The sequence below is a fragment of the Vigna unguiculata genome, chromosome 5 (genome assembly GCF_004118075.2).
Source record: "Vigna unguiculata cultivar IT97K-499-35 chromosome 5, ASM411807v1, whole genome shotgun sequence".
In the NCBI taxonomy this organism is placed as follows: domain Eukaryota; kingdom Viridiplantae; phylum Streptophyta; class Magnoliopsida; order Fabales; family Fabaceae; genus Vigna; species Vigna unguiculata.
In genome coordinates this window covers 13182823-13203567 of record NC_040283.1, presented here as the reverse complement: position 1 = coordinate 13203567, position 20745 = coordinate 13182823, and the positions used below count along the sequence as shown (strand labels likewise).

General features: G+C 33.3%; 2 protein-coding genes and 1 long non-coding RNA gene across 3 annotated transcripts; all 3 read left to right on the top strand.

Annotated features, from left to right (window-relative positions):
- Positions 1-10904: 10904 nt before the first annotated feature.
- Positions 10905-11116, top strand: LOC114185443. Its single transcript, XR_003604792.1, has 2 exons — positions 10905-10967; positions 11059-11116. It is a non-coding gene; the product is annotated as an uncharacterized LOC114185443 (long non-coding RNA).
- Positions 11117-11761: 645 nt separating this feature from the next.
- On the top strand, positions 11762-13095 carry LOC114184372. The gene is made up of 7 exons (XM_028071684.1): positions 11762-11770; positions 11855-12012; positions 12091-12214; positions 12295-12465; positions 12555-12614; positions 12715-12774; positions 12860-13095. The coding sequence occupies exons 1-7, from the start codon at positions 11762-11764 to the stop codon at positions 13028-13030; spliced, it is 753 nt and encodes a 250-aa protein (XP_027927485.1). The 3' UTR covers positions 13031-13095.
- A 2350-nt stretch (positions 13096-15445) lies between these two features.
- Positions 15446-20745, top strand: LOC114184371. The gene is given in 8 exon segments (XM_028071683.1): positions 15446-15881; positions 16137-16169; positions 16172-16568; positions 16649-17562; positions 17646-18866; positions 18957-19161; positions 19206-20080; positions 20168-20745. Coding segments are annotated over 8 exon segments (4659 nt in total).

Genomic DNA, 20745 nt, shown 5'->3' with positions numbered 1-20745 from the left:
AGGAGAACAGTTTCTTTATTTTAGGAGTGGTGAGTTTGAACAAGGAAGAGTTTATAAGAGGGAATATGTTGTTGTTTTTAAATTGAAATAGTAATGGCAACTCATTAGGGTGCTTTTGACTTTGCTGAGTTAACACAGAAACGGCCTGTGAAGCATTTATGAAGGTTTTTATTGCTACCTTCTTTTTTCTCCTTCACCAAATCAATACATTCATTCAAGTTTTTGTACTCTTTATCACTACTAGTTTAAACCAATTGATCAAAGTTAATGTAATTTACTGTGAATTTGTATCTGCATTAACCCTCAGTGTTCCTATCAGATTTGAATATGATTATATCTTCTATATATATATATATAAAGATTTAAGCATGAATATGAAGATTTCCATTTATATCTGATCTTATATTAATGATATATTTTATTCTGCTCCTTATATTAAAAGTCAATAATTGTCCCTGGTTAGTGATTATTTGTATGCAGATGGTGACAGAGATACAGAATCCAAGATCCTACTCGTTCTGGTGATATGGTAGAGCATGAACTGATAAAGAAAGTGGAGAATCTGATGAAGCAATTCAACTATGAGATTCCCAAATTTCATGAGACACCAAAGACAAAAGCAGAACAGAATTGTGAGATATGTGTGTGGTGTGGTAAATTAATGAGTATTTTGAGCATGGCATTTTGACTTCAATGAAACAGTGCACGTGCCTGAGATCTGAGGCTGACCAAACTATACATGATCTTGCAAGTGGAGAAAAAGTTCTAGCAAAACCTAATGCATTTGTACACTGTTTTTCTTTTGAAAAAATTAATGATTTTCTTGTCCTTTTGATTCTTGTCTTTCTTAAATAGACGAATTTATTTTTAACTTTTTTAATAAACTACGTACAGTTAATCTCTTATTATGTTGAGATGACTTTTGTTTAGGAGGATTTTGCTGAAATAACATGAACTTTCTGAGTTATGCATTATTGCATTTCACATATATTTTTTGTGTGAACTTGTAGTGAAGGGAGAGTGAAGTGTCACGTCAAGTGTAGAAATTAGACTGTGAAAAAGGAAAAAGAAGCTTCATTAATATCACCCTTGCCGAAACCAAAAACACTGGTAGATCCTACATGTAGAACCTAATTTTGTAGCACATAGAATAGATAACTGCTCTGAATATGAGATGTTAAAAAGGGTTATCTAACATTAAAACTCTATCTGTCACATTCATCATACTTGAAGTCAGCGGCAGAAAAGCAAGATAAAATTATGAACACTTCTGCTAGTCATCATTGCATTGCATTATTTCTCTTACACACTTGATTCTATGCTATCTGCAAATAAAAGTTGAAGAGAAGTAGTGTCAGTAATATATTTTCTTATTATGATTTTCTGTTCACAATGTTCTTCTTCTCCTCTCATGAAGGCTTTTGACTATATATTTTGTTTCTGATGGTAACTGTTGTTGGTGACACATTTTCACTATGAGACAAACTTTCTCTTAATCTCAGATACTCTTGACTTTGTTTCTTGTACATAAGGTTTTTTTTCTTCTCTTGCGTGTTTCTCTTTTATGCTACCATGATGTTCAGAGCATAAGAGATAAGGTGGTGCAATAAATATGACAGTAGAATGTTTGAATATGAAGCACAATATATACTTTTTTTTTTATATTAAATACATTATAGTTACTTTTTGATAAGATCTTTTATATTTTCAATGTATGTGTTTTGAACAGGAAAAAAATGGTGTAGTGTTTTGAAATGTTTGAAATATATAAACTTCAACGTAAAGGCTTGTATGTAAGTGTTTGAAGGTAAACTCAAAAGAAACTTAAAATTCCTGAATAGATTTATATATGAGAAAGTGAACTCAGTTAATCTTCAACATATAAAATTATGAAAGATATATCCCAAATTTTGGTTTGATTTCTCTGCTGAATCGACTCTTCTGAACCAATTTCTATGCAGTTTTTTTTTTCATTAAATAAATGTTTAACAAATATTATTATTTTTTAACAATTAAGATTATTTAGGATTAATTAATGTTTTTATATCATTAATGTATATAGACATATTTATATAATTTTTATTTGTTATAATTAATTATTTTTAAAATTTAATTTACGAATTTTTAGTATGATTAAAAATGTTGTGATTTATAATTATTATACCAGTGATACAGTAATTATTTTAACATTTTACTATAATATAAAAGTAACATTCATAATTAATATGAATATAAAATTAATTTCAATATGAAGTGTTAATATAAATCAAACTTTAATTACCTAAATTATTGACAAAGAATTAATGATTTTATTATTCTATATTAGGAAAACAATGTAATGATACTTAATTATTGTTAACTATAGATATGTATAATTAGTGAGATTTGTAATTGAGAAATTATGTAAGAAGTTAATCAGATGGAAAGACACACATCTTTAGGGTGTTGTTTATCAGATAAGATTCAACCTTCTATGAACATTCGTATCTTTCATTATTTGTTCTAATAACATCAGAGACAATAATTTTGATGATTTTGAGATAAGTCCAAATTTTTTATTGAGTTTCTGTCCAAAATGAATTGAGCTAAATGAATTTGTATAGATTTAAAAATAAAATTTGTATTATTTTTATTAAGAGATTTGTACGATGAAATTAAAGATAAAGTTTACAAAAATTTGTAAAAAATTTGATAATGTGATAAAATAAATTTTTTAATAGATTAAAATGTAATATTATTATTTTACCCATATATTAAAATTAATATATTATTTTATTATTATTAGATAATCTGAATTATTTGATGAATATAATAGATAAAAAATTGTTTTATTAAATTAAAATATAAAATTACTTTTTTGTTTCTATAATTAAAATGAACTTAAAAAATTAAATTAATTTAGTTGAAAATAATTTAAATCACTAGAAAATGTAATGTATTTAGTTAGACTAAAATTTGAGTAGGTGTTAGTAATTTAAATGAAATGTGATTGATTCAAAATAATTTTAATTAACTATTGATTTTAAAAAAATATTATTCATTTATTTTTCTCATTTTTAAGTTTATTAATATTTTAAATAACCGGTGTAGAGCTGTCAATTTAGTCCAATTTACAAGGTTTGGTCTTAGTTCATGTGGGTTGGGACCAAAAAAGCCCCCATTAAAAAGTCTACAGGGCTAAAAAATTCACAAAAGCCCTGTGGGCTAGGGCCAGCCCATGAGCTTTTCTCTAAACATTAGAAAGAAAAATTATATGACAAAACTTCACAGCTTCCGGACCCCACTTAATTGTACTAGTCATTGTAAGAGAAATAAAAACATCACTCACTGAAAATTATACATAAATCAAATAAAACTCATTCCAAAAAATCTTCTTGAGAAATAAAAACTCATTCCTAAGTTCCTTGCCCCTTACCATATCTCGAGGAGGATTAGGCATGTGGCTTACGAGATTGCTTTGCCTCCTTAGTTGGCAAACCTCCATCTGGTGTTTCACGTGTCACAACTGAGGAAGTACATATTCGATCCGTCTCATGTGTTGGAAGCAGAGAATGTGCAGATCAGGAAGGATCTCACTATGGAGGTACCACCAGTCAGTCTTGTGAAAGTCATCTGGGACTGGAGGACAGGTGACTCTACTTGGGAATTAGAGGAGGATATGAGGAAGTCACATCCACATTTGTTTTCCTGGTAGGTCTTCATTTTCGAGGTCAAAATTTTTTGTTGTTGGGGAGAATGTAAGTCCCACTTTATTCCTTTATTTTTTTTATGCCCTAATTTTAAGGGCTTATCCTAAGCAGATGGGCCTAAAGGTTGGCCCATAGGGTGTCAAGGCCCCTAAAGTAGCCTAACCCATCCTTTCTGCTCCCACTTGCGAAAAACAATACCTTACTCCCCTCCTTGTTTCCACATAAGCTCCGTTAGGGTTTGGACTTCCTTCCTCTTCGAGTTCGCTCAACTCCATTATTTTCTGCTCACGTAAGTTTATTCTCCTTCGTACCTTCTTTCTTTCCAGCTCTGTGGTCGTGAGTCTAACTAGGGTTCACCTTGGTAACCCATTTTGAATTTGTTCCAATGTTTTCCAACTCTCGAAGTTATTCCTTGAGTTATTGTGCTCCACGGTTTGGGTGTCAAAGTTCTTGGCTAGCACTTTCCAAGTAAAGGAAGCTAGGGCCTACTTGTTTACTTCGATCTTGTTTACTTTGCTCGGTTTTCGCGTTTGTATGGCTGAAGTGCTACTCTTAATGTATGGATAATATTATATGGTTGTTTGGGTATGAATGTGTGGCTGTTGCAGGGAGAACAATGGCGAGATTCGTCATTTTCGCCAAAGCGAGACTTGCAGAAACAGGTCTAGGTTCACACTCGAGCTCTCACTCGGGCAGAGAGCTCTCATTTTGAGCGAGGTACTATTTTGCTCAAGCGAGAGAGGCTCGCCTAAGCGAGAACGCGTGAGGGTTTAAGGCACGTCGCTACAGGGGTAGCCCAGGCGAGGAACTTCACCTTTGGACGAGGGGTGGCCTCGCTCAGGCGAGGAGGGCTCGCCTAAGCGAGAACTCGCGAGCCTTGCAAGGCTCTCTGTTGGCAGTCTCGCCTAAGCGAGAACTTGTAGCTTGAGCGAAAGATCCCTTTCGCCTGAGCGAAGGTCCTTGGCTTGAGCGAGACTGATGTGGGGTTTTGCTCTATGACTGTTCTTTCCATGTGTTTTGGTTGTTAATTGTATGCTTGACCTGGATTACCCTATTTTAAGTATGAAGTATATGAATATGCATGTGAGATCTGATTATATGGGCTGAAATGTTGAGCTAACATGATTTTGGCATGAACTGAGTATGGAATGGTTGGTTATAAAAGTGACATGGGATTGGTATGAGAATGAATGTTATTGTTGATAAGTGGAACATGTTGTTGGTATGTTTAGGGCGTAATCCCACGATAGTTTCGTGGTGGTACCTCATTGGTTAGGGCGTAATTCCATGAATCTCTAGGTGAGATTTCATGGTGGTGCCTTAGTTGGTGAGGACATAATTTCATGACCTATGTTAGCGGAAGTTCATGGTGGTGCCCCATCTATATAGTTTAGTAAGGATTGCATCCTGACACTCTAGAAAGTTAGTTAGTCTCACATAGAGCGTACTGACTCGAGTGGTGAGAGTAGTAGGAGGCATGAAACCCATTAAGGGCTAACCTTGTGTGTGGGGGATAAGACACTAGAACATTTAGCTCGGTAGAGCAGTAAAAGCCACCACAAGTGCAAGCATTCGCTGAACTCGACTAATTATATGTATCTGGATGGGTCGTGTCTTAAGTCTTAATGTATTGTTTGTGAGTCATAACATGATTGGTTGATATATGCATTAGAATATGAAATTGTAAGTGACTGTATGATAAATCATGTTTGCTCTAGCTTACCTTTTCTGTTTGTTTGTGTTATTTGTGTGGTTCTCTCTTTTTGCGATGATCATCAATTTATTGATGTGAGCAGATGCGAGAACTCCCCGTGGTCATCAGGGTGATGGAGGTTTCGCTGCATAGCCATCTGGGCTGGATTTCTGTTCACCTGAGTTTCTTTTAGGGTTATGGCCCATGTATTTTCTTGTCTTTGGGCTTTATTTTGAAATATTGTTGATCTACTATTACACTTGGTTACTGGCATCGTTGTGTGCCTTAGGTCATTTCTTGTTTTTCTTTGGACAATTGTAAGGAATAGTGTTCATACTCCAAGACCTTGCTTCGATTACTATTTTGTGTAATGTTTCATTTAATTATGTTATATTTTAAATGGGACGTTACATTATATACATAATTAGTATAGCCATTAATTTGCCTAATTCAATGATTGTGTGTCCACTACCATTACATAAAACTCTTGCTATGTAATGTTTATACGTTTGAAAAATTTTCTTGTAAAATTTATTAAAATTAGTTTAAAAGAACTATTTATTTTCATGCAATAGTTTTGTTAGAATTTTATATCAATTAGATATAATGATTAAATTATAAAATTTATAGTGTACGAAAACATTAGTCAGGTTTTTAATATAATGTTTTTGAATTCGAGCAAAATGTTCAAGCTTTTCTGTCATGAACTCTTAAGTTAAGCTTTAATTTAGAAGAAAACGTCTGAAAAAATGGTGGCATAGGAAAAGTTGAACAAAATTTTTCTAAAGTGTTATCATAAATTCTATGTAGGTGAAAGATACCATTTAGATTTTGATAGAAGGAGAAGGGGGTTAACCCGGCCCTAATCCTGTCTCACCCTTTTACCAGGAGCTTTTGGGGCTGGGAACTTTGGAAAAGTCCCCTAATGTATGAGCCAATAAAATGGGACCTAGCTCTGTGTGGGTCGGGGCCAGTCCTAAGATTACTAATAAAGTTGACAGTTCTAAACAGGTGACAAAACTTTAATAAAAACAAAAATATGTAAGAAAAATCAATAAAAGATAAGAAAACATGTAGTACACATACAATTTGTAATATATAAAAAAAATGAGGATAATTGTGTAAAAGTACAATTTACACCTCTCAATACTATCACTTGAGCAAAGATATTGAAAGAATGTGATTTTGCAATTATAAAGTCGAAACTCCACACAAATTCTTCAAAGTGAATGTGTGACTTCCACGTTTGCTCATCCCTAAAAAATGTATTGATATTAGTGTATTAAAAATATTTTTAATATTTTTTAAAACTTAAAATCAGTGTAATGTTTATTAATGTATTTTGAAAATTCATTAAAAAATAACACTAAAAGTTAAATAGAAAATTCAAACTCATACATGAGTCTCAATAAGAAACTAAAATTTAATTATTTTTATAGTTTATGGACACTTATAATGTGGAGTTGATTTTGTATGTTAGTTTTTCCTTAGTTTTTCCTGATGATAAAGGACAATATATATTTGCTTAAAAAAACTAGGCTTAAATGGTCTTTTCATCCTAGTTTTGGACGACTTTTTTCACTTTGGTTCTACTTTTGAAAATGTTTTCAGTTTGGTCCTACCTTTCGTAATTTGTTTTCAATCAACTCCTTTTCCTTAACTCCATCTAAATCGTTAACGGAACAATGCTAGCGTGGTGATTTTGTGTGACGTGTCTGTTTGCACTGTGCTGACCATTTAATTGAAATTGCGGATTCTTTTTAGGGTTTAAGTTGGATTAAATTGGGTTTAGAGTTGTTTATGTCGAATTGTGGATTTGGGGGTCAAATTGGGGATTTTGTCGTTGCTCTTTGAAATTGTGGAATTTGGCCTTTCAGATCAATTTCTGGCATCCAATTTCGTTGCTCATCTTTGGACAATCATTGCGGAGGGAAAAAAGTTTTCATTGCGGAGGTATGTCCTGCTTTAAGGTATTATTTTTGGTCAGTATTGATTGGGTTTAGTGTTAATGATTAGGGTTTTGTTTATGCATTCCATGGAATATTTTAAATTGTAGTTGCTTTTTCGGTGGTGCATTGTTTATTGTTTTCGTTGGTGACCCACCATTTTTAATTGCTTGTGTTGTCGCTATTTGTGGTGGGGTGGGTTTCATGGTTAGTTGTCGGTTTGTCGGTTGTAGATGGAGTATTTGTTCCCCATTTAAACATTGTTTACCATTTGCAGGTTTTTTTCTATTTTTTTGTGTGTTTCCAATGTTTGATGAAAGGTTTGAGGTTGTGGTCCACCACCGTGGTGAATTTACTGAAAATGAGTGGTGTAAGTATGTTGGTGGAGAAACTACTCATTGGTCATGCGATTCTGACCGCTGGAGTTATTTCGAAATATTGGGGTCTCTTAAGGAAATGGGGTATCATAGCATAAAGAGGTTGTGTTATTGTGTTGAGATGTTGTTGCACTCCTTGAATGATGACAGGGGTGCACTTAATATGCTTCATATCGCAAGGCATTATGGTGAAGTGCATATGTTTGTTGTGCATGGAGTTGATGAAGCCCAGGTAGAGGATAATATAGTGGAACTTGAAGGAGATGCTGGGAGACCTATAGAGAGTGGTGGAAGCAGTCATGTTGTTAGTGAATTTGAGGTACTAGGAACTAAGATTGTAGTCTGATCTGCTCCACCCTGAAAATGTAAGGTCTGCTCCACTTGAAGATGCTAGGAACCAAGAGACTGAAATTGGATCAGACGAAGGTGAAGTGGTTGACAGTTTAAGGAGGTGCGCTTCTCCTGCTCCTGTGATTGTAGCTGACGATGTTGTGGGTGAAGGTATTGGGCATTTGGAAGAAGAAGTGGGAGTTCAGAATGTGGGTACAAGTGAAGAAGAAGTGGGATTTGAGAATGTGGGTACAAGTGAAGAAGTGGGAGTTTAGGAGATATACAACTCCATAGTTCTTCCTGCCAATGGTCAACTTTTTTGGGAAACAACTGTCTTTCCTGATGTTCTACCACCACTTAAAAGAAGACTGCCAGGGAGACCAAAGAAGAAGAGAAAGTTGGAAGCTTGGGAACTTAGAAAAGATAACACCCAAATGAGGCCAGGTGGTCATAGAAAGAGATGTTCAGTTTGTCGCGCACTTGGGCACAAGAGGAACAATTGTCTAGTACTTCTTGTCCATGGCTGTGAAGAACGTCCCACTGAAGCTGCAACACCACAACCAAATCAACCCACACAAAGTGAACCACCACCAAGTCAACCACATGCAACACCCACTCCACTTGCAGCACCCACTCCACTTGTAGCACCAACCCCACCAGCAGCAGCACCAACCCCACCAGCACTAGGACCACCACCCAACACTGCAGTACAATAACCCAGCCAACCAACTTATGGAATTAGAAAGATGAGGCCAAAAATGCAAATAAGAAGGCCACCACGTCCATCATGAGATTACTGAATGTATTTTGGGGGAGGGGAATATTTTGTTATGTATTATGAATGTGATAATTGGAAATCAGGATGTACTTTAAGAATTTTTGGATTTTGATCACTGATATTTTGATGGAAGGCTTAAAAGCCTTAATTAGTAATGCATTATGATTTGCACTTTTCAGAATTTTATCTGCCTTCTTCATTTTCAAATTGTTCGTTCTTCAGTTCATTCAAATTACACAAAAAATTACAAACAATTTTAAACAACTGAGAATATGTAATCTACTTTAAAACTAAGAAAACAAACTACTAGGGATGTTACCTTAATACCCCTATCTGATGCGCTGACACGTGTCCAATTAAATGGCTTTTTCGTCAATTTGGTGCCCTTTATGAATGGTTTGAGCAGCTGAAGACGGAATTCCAAATTTGTCCCTGTTTTCTGGTCCGTAGTTTAATTGGCTTAGGTTATTTCGTAATTTTGCATAGTTTTTAATGCATCTGAGACTGATTTGACGAGCTTTCATTTCCAGTGCAGGCCTTCTACTTGGTTTGAATGCGGAAGCTTGCTGTGGAAGGAAGTTTCACAGATAAATGTGGAAGAAGTTGTGTATTTATATTGTGTTTGTTGTTTTCCATTTCTTTCTTCGTTTACTGTCTTTGCCTTACTCCAGGTATTTTTGTATTTTTTCTGTGTTGCAGTGTTTTTGTTCATCATGGAATGTTGCTTGGATAGAAGTTTACGTGAAAAATATGAAGATGCTTTGTTTTTTCTCTGTATTTCTGTTTATTTTGGTTTGTTTAATGTTTATGGGTAATGATAGAATGTGTTCTGTTCAACTTTACGTGATAAATATCGAAGAAGTTTTTTGTGTTCTGTTCAAATTGTGTTTTTTTGTTTAACTTTTTTTCCAGTTTATTTTTTTGTGTTTGGATTGTTGTTTTTCTGTGTTTATGTTCATCATGGAATGATATTTGGAAAGAATTTTATATTTTATGTGCTCTGTGTTAAGATTGTTTTTCTGTGTTTCAGTGTTTTTGTTCATCATGGAATGTTGCTTGGACAGAAGTTTACGTGAAAAATATGAAGATGCTTTGTTTTTTCTCTGTATTTCTGTTTATTTTGGTTTGTTTAATGTTTATGGGTAATGATAGAATGTGTTCTGTTCAACTTTACGTGATAAATATCGAAGAAGTTTTTTGTGTTCTGTTCAAATTGTGTTTTTTTGTTTAACTTTTTTTCCAGTTTATTTTTTTGTGTTTGGATTGTTGTTTTTCTGTGTTTATGTTCATCATGGAATGATATTTGGAAAGAAGTTTATATTTTCTGTGCTCTGTGTTAAGATTGTTTTTTTTCCGGTCATTGTTTTCGTTTTGGTTTTAATTAGTTTGATAATTTTATTTTGTCGTTTATCGCTTCTATAGTTCTTTGTTGTTTTTTATTTAGTTTTATTTTTCTGATGTTAGTTTATTTACTCCAGTTTATATTTTTGTTCTTGAATTTCCAATTTATTTACTGTTTAAATTTTTAATATGTAGTTTATTTACTCCAGTTTATATTTTTGTTCTTGGTTTTTTGTATTTTCATATTTTTAATATGTAGTTAATGGTTGGTTTTTACGTAGGCTACATCAGGAAGTTTGACTGATTTTATGGTGTTTTTAGGAAGTGCAATGGCGAAGAAGTTGGATATGATTAAAGATATTGATGGTAAGAGGGAAACTCTGAAGTTGGGAGTTAGAGTTGTTGATCATTGGTATGTTCAGTCCCGTGATTCTACTCTTCAATTGGAGATGATTCTGATGGATGAAAATGTAAGTATTTGTTCATTAAACATTTGAGTTAGTTTTTGGATGTCTTATGTATTTTAATTTGTTCTGTTGATTTTTTATTGTAGGCGGACAAAATACATTGCATTGTTCGCAGGGAAGAGTTTGATTTATGGGATAGCAAGTTGATTGAGGGAGAAACATATATCATGCACAATTTCAAGATACTGAAAAATGAAGGGCAGTATAGGGTATGTGAGCATCCTTACAAGTTACTGTTTATTGGTGCTACATCCGTGAAGTTGCAAGCTATTGCTAAACTTCGCTTACAACTTTAAAAGTATAAAAGATATTGTTAGTGGCAATTTTATTCCTGACTTGCTTATAGGTATGACAAATATAATAACTGTTTTATTTTTATTTAGAAAAATTTCGTATGATTTTCATACTAACTGTATTTTATATATTATGTCATTGAGACTTGATTGGTGTCGTTGAGAATGTGAGAATTAAGCCTCAGTTTAAAAGTGTAGAGTCAAAAAACGTGGTGTTTACTTTGGTGGATCTCAGGTAAATTAATATAATTGTACTGTATTATTATGTTAATATTTTGATTTATTTGAACTGAAAAATTTGTATTTTTGCAGTGGTACTGCTATTTGTTGTACATTGTGGGATGAATATTGCAAGAAGTTTATATAGAGGTACAATGACGTAGCTAATTCGGAAAAGCTTGTGGTTGTCATTACTCAAGCAAAAATCAAACCAGCTGCAGGTATAAATCTTTATGAAATCTCTTCTTCGTTGATTGTGATTTTGATTTTTTCTAACATTGGTTTTCATATGTAGGTGAATGGCCAGTTTCTGTTTCTAATACGTGGAATGGTACAAAGTTGATAATGGAAAGTGATTTTCCTCAAATAGTTGATTTTAAGAAATGAATGAAGGAGTAAGTTATCTGAATATTAAGCCATCTTAATTATTTGTCTGGTAGTGGAGTTATTTTACATACTATCAAAAAACTATAGTTGATTTTGTATGTTTTATTTGACTTGCAGAATTGATCCAGATGAATTAATATTGAGTCAGTGTGCAAGTCAATTGACTCAGTCTTCCCAATATATTGATGCTGAACGTTTTGTATATAAATGTTTAGTAAAAAGTTTGTCTTAAATCCCATTAATGAAGAAGGTATGAAAGCAAGTGTTGTGAAATACTTTATTTCATTTGTTTTTTCTTATTGTATTTTAACTTAAATTTTTTCTTTTGATATAGGAAGTTGTATGTGTGACTGTTGCAACAACTGTTAAGTTTAACTTAGATAATGAAGGGTGGTATTATTTGGTTTGCAACAATTGCAACAAAAGGACTTATGAAGCAGTTTCTTTCAAGTGCACTTATTGTGATAGAGATAATGCATTACCTGTTTTCAAGTTAGTATATTGTTTTATTGTATTTTTCATTTTGTGATGTATGTTAGTTGTTAATTGCAATTTTTGTGTACTTTGCAGGTATAGGCTCCAGGTCCAGGTCTGTGATGATTCAAACAATTATGCTAACTTTGTTGTATGGGACCAAGAATGTAGCAACATTATTGGGTTGTCTGCTGCTGATTTGCAGAAACAAATGATTGAGGTCTACAAATTTATACTTTCATCGTATATATTTTCTGCTTTCAGTGTTGTTTATATTTGCATTGTTGTTAATTACAATAGGCTGGTGAAGATGATCCCCTTTGCTTTCCTGATGCATTGGATGTAATGCTAGGCTGTACATTTGCTTTTAAAGTTCGAACGCAACCAAGAACTAAGTGTGCATCTGTCATTAAAGTTTCAAATGTTTCAGAAATAGTGGCACATGTTAAAAGTCTTATTCCTCCACTTCAAGTAAATATTATTTTGAAATGATTTATGTATTTCTTTCCATATGAAATACATATAAATGTAAAATAATTTTATTTTATTTGTATATGTAGATTGGTGATGGTACTGATAAATGCAGTATGGATTTGGTTTCTGAGAGTTCCAGTGTTATGGTAAGTATATTAAGATGCAGTTTTGATTTTTTGTTATTCTGAATCACAATTTTTAAGTATATATTACATAAATTGATATGTGGTTTTATTTGTTTTGTAGGTTTCAGAATTACGTGGGAAAGCTATTTGTAATTTGGCTGCAGACACTGATACTGATATAGTATATTCTTATTCCATTATCTTTAATCATAATTAAAACCATAGAGTATTTTTACATGATCAATTTTCTATTCTTAATTTTGTAGATGAGTTTGAGTGCAACTGGTGATAATGAGTCGGATTATGTTGTAATTGGAACTCCAGGAAAGAGGTTATTGCCATGTAATGAAAATTGGAATGAATCTTCTCAGGACATCGATTCTGCTCAACTATCCAGCACTAAGATGAAGAAGCTTATTAAGAAGGAGAAAACTTAAATTAAGTTGTTCTGATTTGTATATGTTTGATGTATATAATTTTGGGTGCTTTGGAACAGTTATGGTTAAGCACTTTTTTAGCCATATATATTCTGTAAGTTGGGTTCAATTACATTGTCCTTCATATTTTGTGTGTTTTGTTTGATGTTAGACTCATTCTCGAATATATGAATGAACCATCTTTTATTATTATATAATGAGCGATTGATAAAATTATAGCTACCAATATTCAAACAAAGGATATACATGATTGATAATAAAGGAAATTAGATTAAGTAGATCTGCACATACAGAAACATATAGTCTTGCAAAAAGCAAATAAAAAAAAGCCCGTAAACTATTATCAAACTTAAGTCATAAATATTCGTAGTTACATTAAGTGATTAAAACATGAATTGTCCTTGAACGGTTTTTGTCAACTCCAAACATCACTTTGTTTCCAGCTTCAACTCCATTATCAATGCAGAACTGGTTCCATCCTTGAGTGATGTAGCATCCCATACCCGATCTGTTACTCCATCTGATATTACATTCCCATAAATCACCATTTTCATTGCTGAGGTTATAGATTTTTTGACTCTTTACCAAGGTTACATCAGCAAATTGTGCATCCAAGTACTGTAAAAGAAATTCACAATATGTTAAGTAATTCTCTAAATTCATGTAACATATACATTTCAGAAGGAATGAAACTTACCAGTGATGATGAGCGGATATCGTATTCAGTCAATGTTTTTTCTGTTGAAAAGTAAAATGCATTTTCATCGTTGCTTTCCATTGTACTACTGCATTCATCTGTTGATTTGGTGATGTAAGTGATTTCATCACCAGCCAAATCAAATATCCTTACTATGAATTTGTTATCTCCCATGTAAGTTAGCCTCAGTACATGATCATTTTTTATATCATAGTATTTAATAAACTGTGGAATTCCCTTTGTAATAAAACGCATATGCAAGAATCCTCTTGAAATGATAATTTGGTGGATGTTTCCTACTGGGTCAATCATCTCAAAGTTATCAGACGCAAATGTTGGACCCCAAAACCGTGAGAATGCATCAGCAAGGGTTATAGATTCCTGTACCATAAATAAATTATCTTTATGTTTATACTGAAATAATTATAAACCAGTTACATATGAATTATATGTATCGATAATGTTATCTGTTGTATGGATAATTTGACATTGAAACAGTTGAAGAATCTGGGCAATGGGATTTCTGGGTGGACATGTGTCGGATTTTTTGGGGCAGGGTATTGGATTTCAGTCATGTCAGTGTCAAAAATCCTTAAGTCAAATACTCTGTTTCCTAAGTATTTTATTGCAACAAAATAGTTTTCTTTGAACTTGTAAAAACTTGTTATTTCATAACCTCCACAAAAGAAGTTTTCAGGCACTGAAGTTTGACCTATGCGGATAACTATCTTATTTCCTCTTGGGTCCACTAAGTAGTTTAGATTGTGTCTAACTTCCTTTGACCAGTAAACAACGAAACCAGGGTCAAATTGAATGTATTCCTGCAATATGTATGAAGTAGAGGAATGAAAAATTATGGATGTACTACGCTCTGTGATTTTATTTGTGCAGATAATAAAATAGGAAAAAAACAGTCTAAAGAATGGGTTCCAGTTTGTAATATTATGTCCACAGAATGTATATTATAATTGCTCCTATGCATAAATCAAACTTATACTGAAGTTTTGCATTTGCCTTCTCACATCAATGGTTGAAAACAGATGGTACTAACTTTAAACCAAAAAAATTAAAAAACTTACCTTAGTTGGATTAAAGATTGAAACCCAAAATGGATGGCAGTACATCATAGCATTCCGGGAAGATGAAGCCATTGGAATAGATTTGAGAAATGCAGTGCAGAATGATTGGACAATGGAAAGTGAAGAAGTCGAAGGACATGACATAAATATTAAACTTTAAAAAAAAATTACCGTTTCAAATGACGGTTGGTAATGAAATGTCAGTGTAATTAATACTCTGACCTTTTAATTATTTAGTTTAAGTTTTAAATACGAAAAAAATATGAAGCACTCATTGCATATACTAATTTCATTAAATTGACACGACAATATATGAAATAGATTTATGTGCAAAAAAATCCTATCTTTTTTTTATTTGGCGCCATTTTAATTGACTAATTGCAATAACTACAGCATAAACATCTAAGTTATGTGGTCTGCAATGAAGGGATGATAATTTGCAGTAGCAACAAAAATAATGAAACTACTCCAATGCCTACAAAAATAAAAAAGTTAAACTACACTGCGTTGAGGTTTGTTTATTGTTGTTCAAAACTATAGTTATACATTGTAGAATATGTTTTTATTATTTATTTGATTTGAATCCAATGGTGTGAAATAAATTCTGAAGTGATTGTGCTGTATGTTAAAAACGCAGGAATGGAGGCTAATAAAAAAATATTGAAGATTGCTTGTGCCCAAGCAAGATTGAAGCGAAAAATGATTTTGAAAGAAAACAGGATCAATAAGAAATGTGTTAAAGAGTGTGGTATATTTTCTAAAAGCCAACATGGTAGAACATTGTGTACTCCACTGTCTGATGTTACAACTCAATTTTTGTCTGGAGGAAGACTTAACACTTCTGGAAGAGTACAATGTCATAAAAATAGAGATGCAGTTCCAGATAGTAATGCTTCTCATCGACAAAACCTATTGCCTAGGTTTGAGATTGTTTTTTCAGAGCAGGAAAAAGATAATCAGTGCTCATTGAATAAGAGTAGTAGTCAACATTCTTCCTTAACTGCATCTCATTTTCATATGGGTGAAGAAATAAGTCAACCATGTACTAATGCAGACAATCCAGACAATGGCCAAGGTATTAATTAATTTATCTACTACCAAATGGATATATTGTTTAATTCTGACTGTTTTCAATTATCACAGTTCAACAGATGGTTAAAATGCAAAAAAATCAACATATAAAGCAAAAAACATATACAACTTCGGACTCTGACTATTCCATACAATTTGACGAAAGATAAGATACTATTAATTACATCTTGACTTTACTATATTTAGTTTTTTTATAAATGTTTTCTAAAATCGAGATACACATTCAGTTGCTATGCAGATATAGGTGACCCAATTTATACGTGCCCCTATTGCAAACATGCATGTGGTATGAAGAAAGGATAGACAAGCATAAACATTCTGCAATTCCAAAGTTTAATTTGTGCTGTGAAAATGGAAAAGTGCAGTTACCTCTATTGAAGGATGCTCCTACTGTTTTGAAGCAATTATTGTTTGATTCCAATAGCATAGAAGGAAAAAATTTCCAACAACATATTCGTACATATAATATGATGTTTGCTTTTACATCACCAGGTGCCAAAGTTGATAACAGCTATAACAATGGTCATGGTCCACCCAATCTGAGGATCCAAGGCCAAGCTTGCCATAGAATAGGTAGTTTGCTCCCGCTTGCAGGACAAATTCCTAAGTTTGCCCAACTATATATTTATGATATTGAAAATGAAACACACAACAGAATCCAATCCTTAAGGTACGTGAAGCTAAAGTTTGTTTAAAACAGCAATTTGATATTTTGGATGTTGTATTAATTAAGATTCTATTAATTTTCAGCAATGACAACAAAATTGACGTGGATATTGTAGACAAATTAACAAAAATGTTAGATGAATTCAATGTTCATGCCAAATCATTCCGAGTTGCTAGAGACCGTTACAGAGAACAACCTTTCCATGATCTTAAATTAAGGCTAATTGCTGATAGGAATAAGGATGGAAGGTTATATAATATTCCTACCGTTTCAGAAGTAGCAGCACTAATTGTTGGTGACGTTGACAGTGCTTCCCCAAGAGATATCATAATGGAAAATAGAAGTGGAAAACTGCAGAGAATTAACGAACTTCACACGAGTTACCTAGGCTTCCAATATCCTTTACTATTTCCATATGGGGAAGATGGTTATAGGCATGATGTTAATCATCGAGTCACAAGTACTTCAAAAAACATGAAGAGAAATCGCTTGACAATAAGGGAATGGTTCTGCTTCCGGATTCAGAGTAGAGAATTAGAAGCACAGACACTACTAAGATTTAGGCGATTGTTTCAACAATTTGTTGTTGATGGATACACTATGCTAGAGTCTGAAAGGTTATCATTCATAAGAAATAACCAGTCCAAGCTTAGAGTGGACAAGTACGATAACCTCTTCCAATCAAAATCAAGTACTCAAGAAGAAGGATCTACAAAAGGCAAAAGAGTTGTACTACCTTCCACTTTTGTTGGTGGAACGCGATTTATGGAACAACTTTATTTTGACGGAATGGCCATTTGTAGTCATGTTGGTTTTCCAGATTTGTTTGTTACTTTTACATGCAATCCGAAGTGGCCTGAAATACACAAAATTTTATCACATCAAAATTTATCTGCATCTGATAGACCAAACTTGGTTGCAAGGGTTTTCCGAATCAAATTTGATCATCTTCTAGCAGATCTTACGAAGAATCATTTGTTGGGCAGGGTCATTGGATGTATATTCCCTTTTTCCTATTATTTGATAACGTAAATTTTTTTTTGTTCGTTCATATACTAATGGAATGAATTTACAATGCAGACATGTATACTATTGAATTCCAAAAGCATGGTCTACCTCATGCTCATCTGCTTCTCTTTTTGCACCAAAATGACAAATATCCAAGCGCTGATGATATTGATAAAGTAATATCAGCTGAAATTTCGTGCCCAATTGCAAATCCTAAACTATATGAATGTGTGAAGGATCATATGATTCATGGTCCCTGTGGAGTAGTAAATAAATCCCTTCCTTGCATGAAGAATGGTAAATGCTCACGCTTTTATCCTAAAAAATTTCAGAGTAGTACAACTATTTCAGAAGATGGATTTCCACAATATCGAAGAAGAGACAATGGGGTCTGCGTGGTCAAGAATCATGTTTCTTTAGACAATCAATATGTGGTTCCATATAATCCTAAATTGTTACTTAAATATGAAGGTCACATCAATGTTGAATGGTGCAACAAAAGTACTTCAATTAAGTACTTATTCAAATACATCAACAAGGGTTATGACAGAATTACAGCGGCTATAGTTAATAATACCAATGCAACTCATCTTCATCACCAGTCAGGAGATGAAATTAAACAATATCTTGATTGTAGATACATATCACCATCTGAGGCATGTTGGAGAATATTTTCATTTCCTATGCATGGCAGGAATCCAGCTGTTGAACGTTTATTTTTTCATCTTCCCGGAGAACAATCAGTGTACTTTAAAGACGACGAGTTTATTGATGAAGTCATAGGAAAAGCAACTGTAGCAGAATCAATGTTTACAAGTTGGATGGAATGTAATAAAAAGTATGAATTGGCAAGAACTTTGACATACCCAGAGATTGTGTCAAAATTTGTCTATGTCAAGAAAGACAGATGTTGGAAACCCAGGAAAATAGGAAACACAATTGGAAGACTTATTTGGGTTCCACCATCAACAGGTGAATTATACTATCTAAGGAGGATGCTCACTGTTGTCAAAGGTCCTTTATGTTATGAAGATATCAGAACGGTGGATAATATATTATATTCAACCTTTAGAGAAGCATGTGAAACCTTGGGATTTTTGGCAGATGATAAGGAATATGTAGAAGCAATCAAAGAAGCCAAAGATTGGGGCAGTGGAAATTATCTAAGGAAACTTTTCGTGACAATGCTATTGTCCAATAGTGTCAACAAACCACTAGATCTATGGGAAAAAACTTGGAAATGGCTATCTGATGACATATTATATAGGGAAAGAATAAAAGCTGGCAATCCAGGTATGTCTGTCTTAAAATTATAAACTTATAAGAGAAATAAGTTACTGAAATAACAGAAATGAATACTTAAGTAACTGAATTTTAATGCAGAACTGCAATTATCACTTGATATATTGCGAAACTTGACGTTATTCCATATTGAAGAGATACTACAAAGTAATAGAAGAAGCCTAAAACAATTCCCAACAATGCCATATCCAGATGGTTTTATTATAGCTCAATGTGGGAACAGATTGGTGTACTCAGAACTTGACTACAATCCTGTCACCCAAGCAAATCTATTTCAGCAAACAATTCCCAATCATGAGTACATTTTTTGTTTTCAATAATTAATATGTGAATTACAATTGTAGGGGAACAAAAAGACATATTTCAAAAAGTTACTGAAGCTGTTATTAAAAATGTGGGAGGAATGTTCTTTCTGTATGGCTATGGGGGTACCGGAAAGACTTTCATGTGGACAACTATTTCTTCAGCATTGAGATCTAAGAGAAAAATTGTATTAACTGTTGCATCAAGTGGTATAGCATCTTTATTGCTGCCAGGAGGAAGGACAGCACATTCAAAGTTCAGAATTCCAATTCCAACCATGGAAAACTCAATTTGTAACATAGAGCAGGGTTCTGAAGCTGCTGAGCTACTAAAATTAGCTTATCTCATTATTTGGGATGAAGCACCAATGGCACACAAATTTTGTTTCGAAACTCTAGACAGGACCTTAAATGACATAATGAAAGACAAAATGAAACCAAATTTAGTATTTGGAGGAAAGGTAGTAGTTTTTGGAGGTGATTTCAGACAGATATTACCTGTCATTCCTAGAGGAACTAGATCAGACATTGTACATGCAACAATCAATGCTTCTTACCTATGGCAGCATTGTCAAGTTTTGACATTGACAAAGAACATGAGACTTCTACAACCAGGTTTACCAAGCACTTCAACATGCGAAATTCAGCAATTCTCCGATTGGATTGTAAAACTAGGTGATGGTATCTTGTGCGAACCCAATGATGGTGTTGTGGATATCGAAATACCTCCAGAATTTTTGATCTCTGATTTTAATGATCCAATTGAAGCTATTGTGTTAAGCACATATCCTGATCTATTGGAGAATTATAAAAATGATAATTTCCTGCAGAGCAGAGCTATACTGGCCAGTAGAATTGAAACAGTAGAAGAAATCAACAAATACATATTATCTTTAATTTCAGGTAATTATTAGGATATTGTTAGTCACATATGTTACATATTGAATATGAATTATATATGCAGTAACTAATACTATGACTATTTTGCAGGACAAGAACAAGAATACCTAAGTGCAGATACAATTGATAAGACAGATAATCCAATAAACGATGAATATGATGTTCTTACTCCAGAATTCCTGAATTCATTAACTACATCAGGTTTACCAAGTCATCAAATAACCCTCAAAATCAGAGCTCCTATAATGTTGCTAAGAAACTTGGATCAATCAGAGGGGTTGTGCAATGGAAGCAGATTAATTATTACAAGGTTGCAAAAACATGTAATAGCAGCAAAGATTCTTAGTGGAAACAGAAAGGGTAACGAAGTTTACATTCCACGTATGTCTATGTCTTCATCTCAATCTCCTTGGCCATTTAAACTAATCAGAAGGCAATTTCCAATAATGTTATCTTATGCAATGACAATTAACAAATCACAGGGACAATATTTGTGTTCGGTTGGATTATATTTGCCAAAACCAGTATTTAGCCATGGTCAATTATATGTCGCAGTTTCTAGGGTTCAGAGTAAATCGGGATTAAAAATTTTAATCCATGATTCTGACAAAAAACCATTGTCTTCAACGACAAATGTTGTATTTAAGGAAGTCTTTCAAAATGTATAG

Coding starts and splice junctions, on each gene's coding strand:
- LOC114184372 (XM_028071684.1), top strand. Junction 12,215..12,294: donor TGCAGAAACAAATGATTGAG/GTCTACAAATTT, acceptor TAATTACAATAG/GCTGGTGAAGATGATCCCCT. Junction 12,775..12,859: donor CAGACACTGATACTGATATA/GTATATTCTTAT, acceptor TTAATTTTGTAG/ATGAGTTTGAGTGCAACTGG.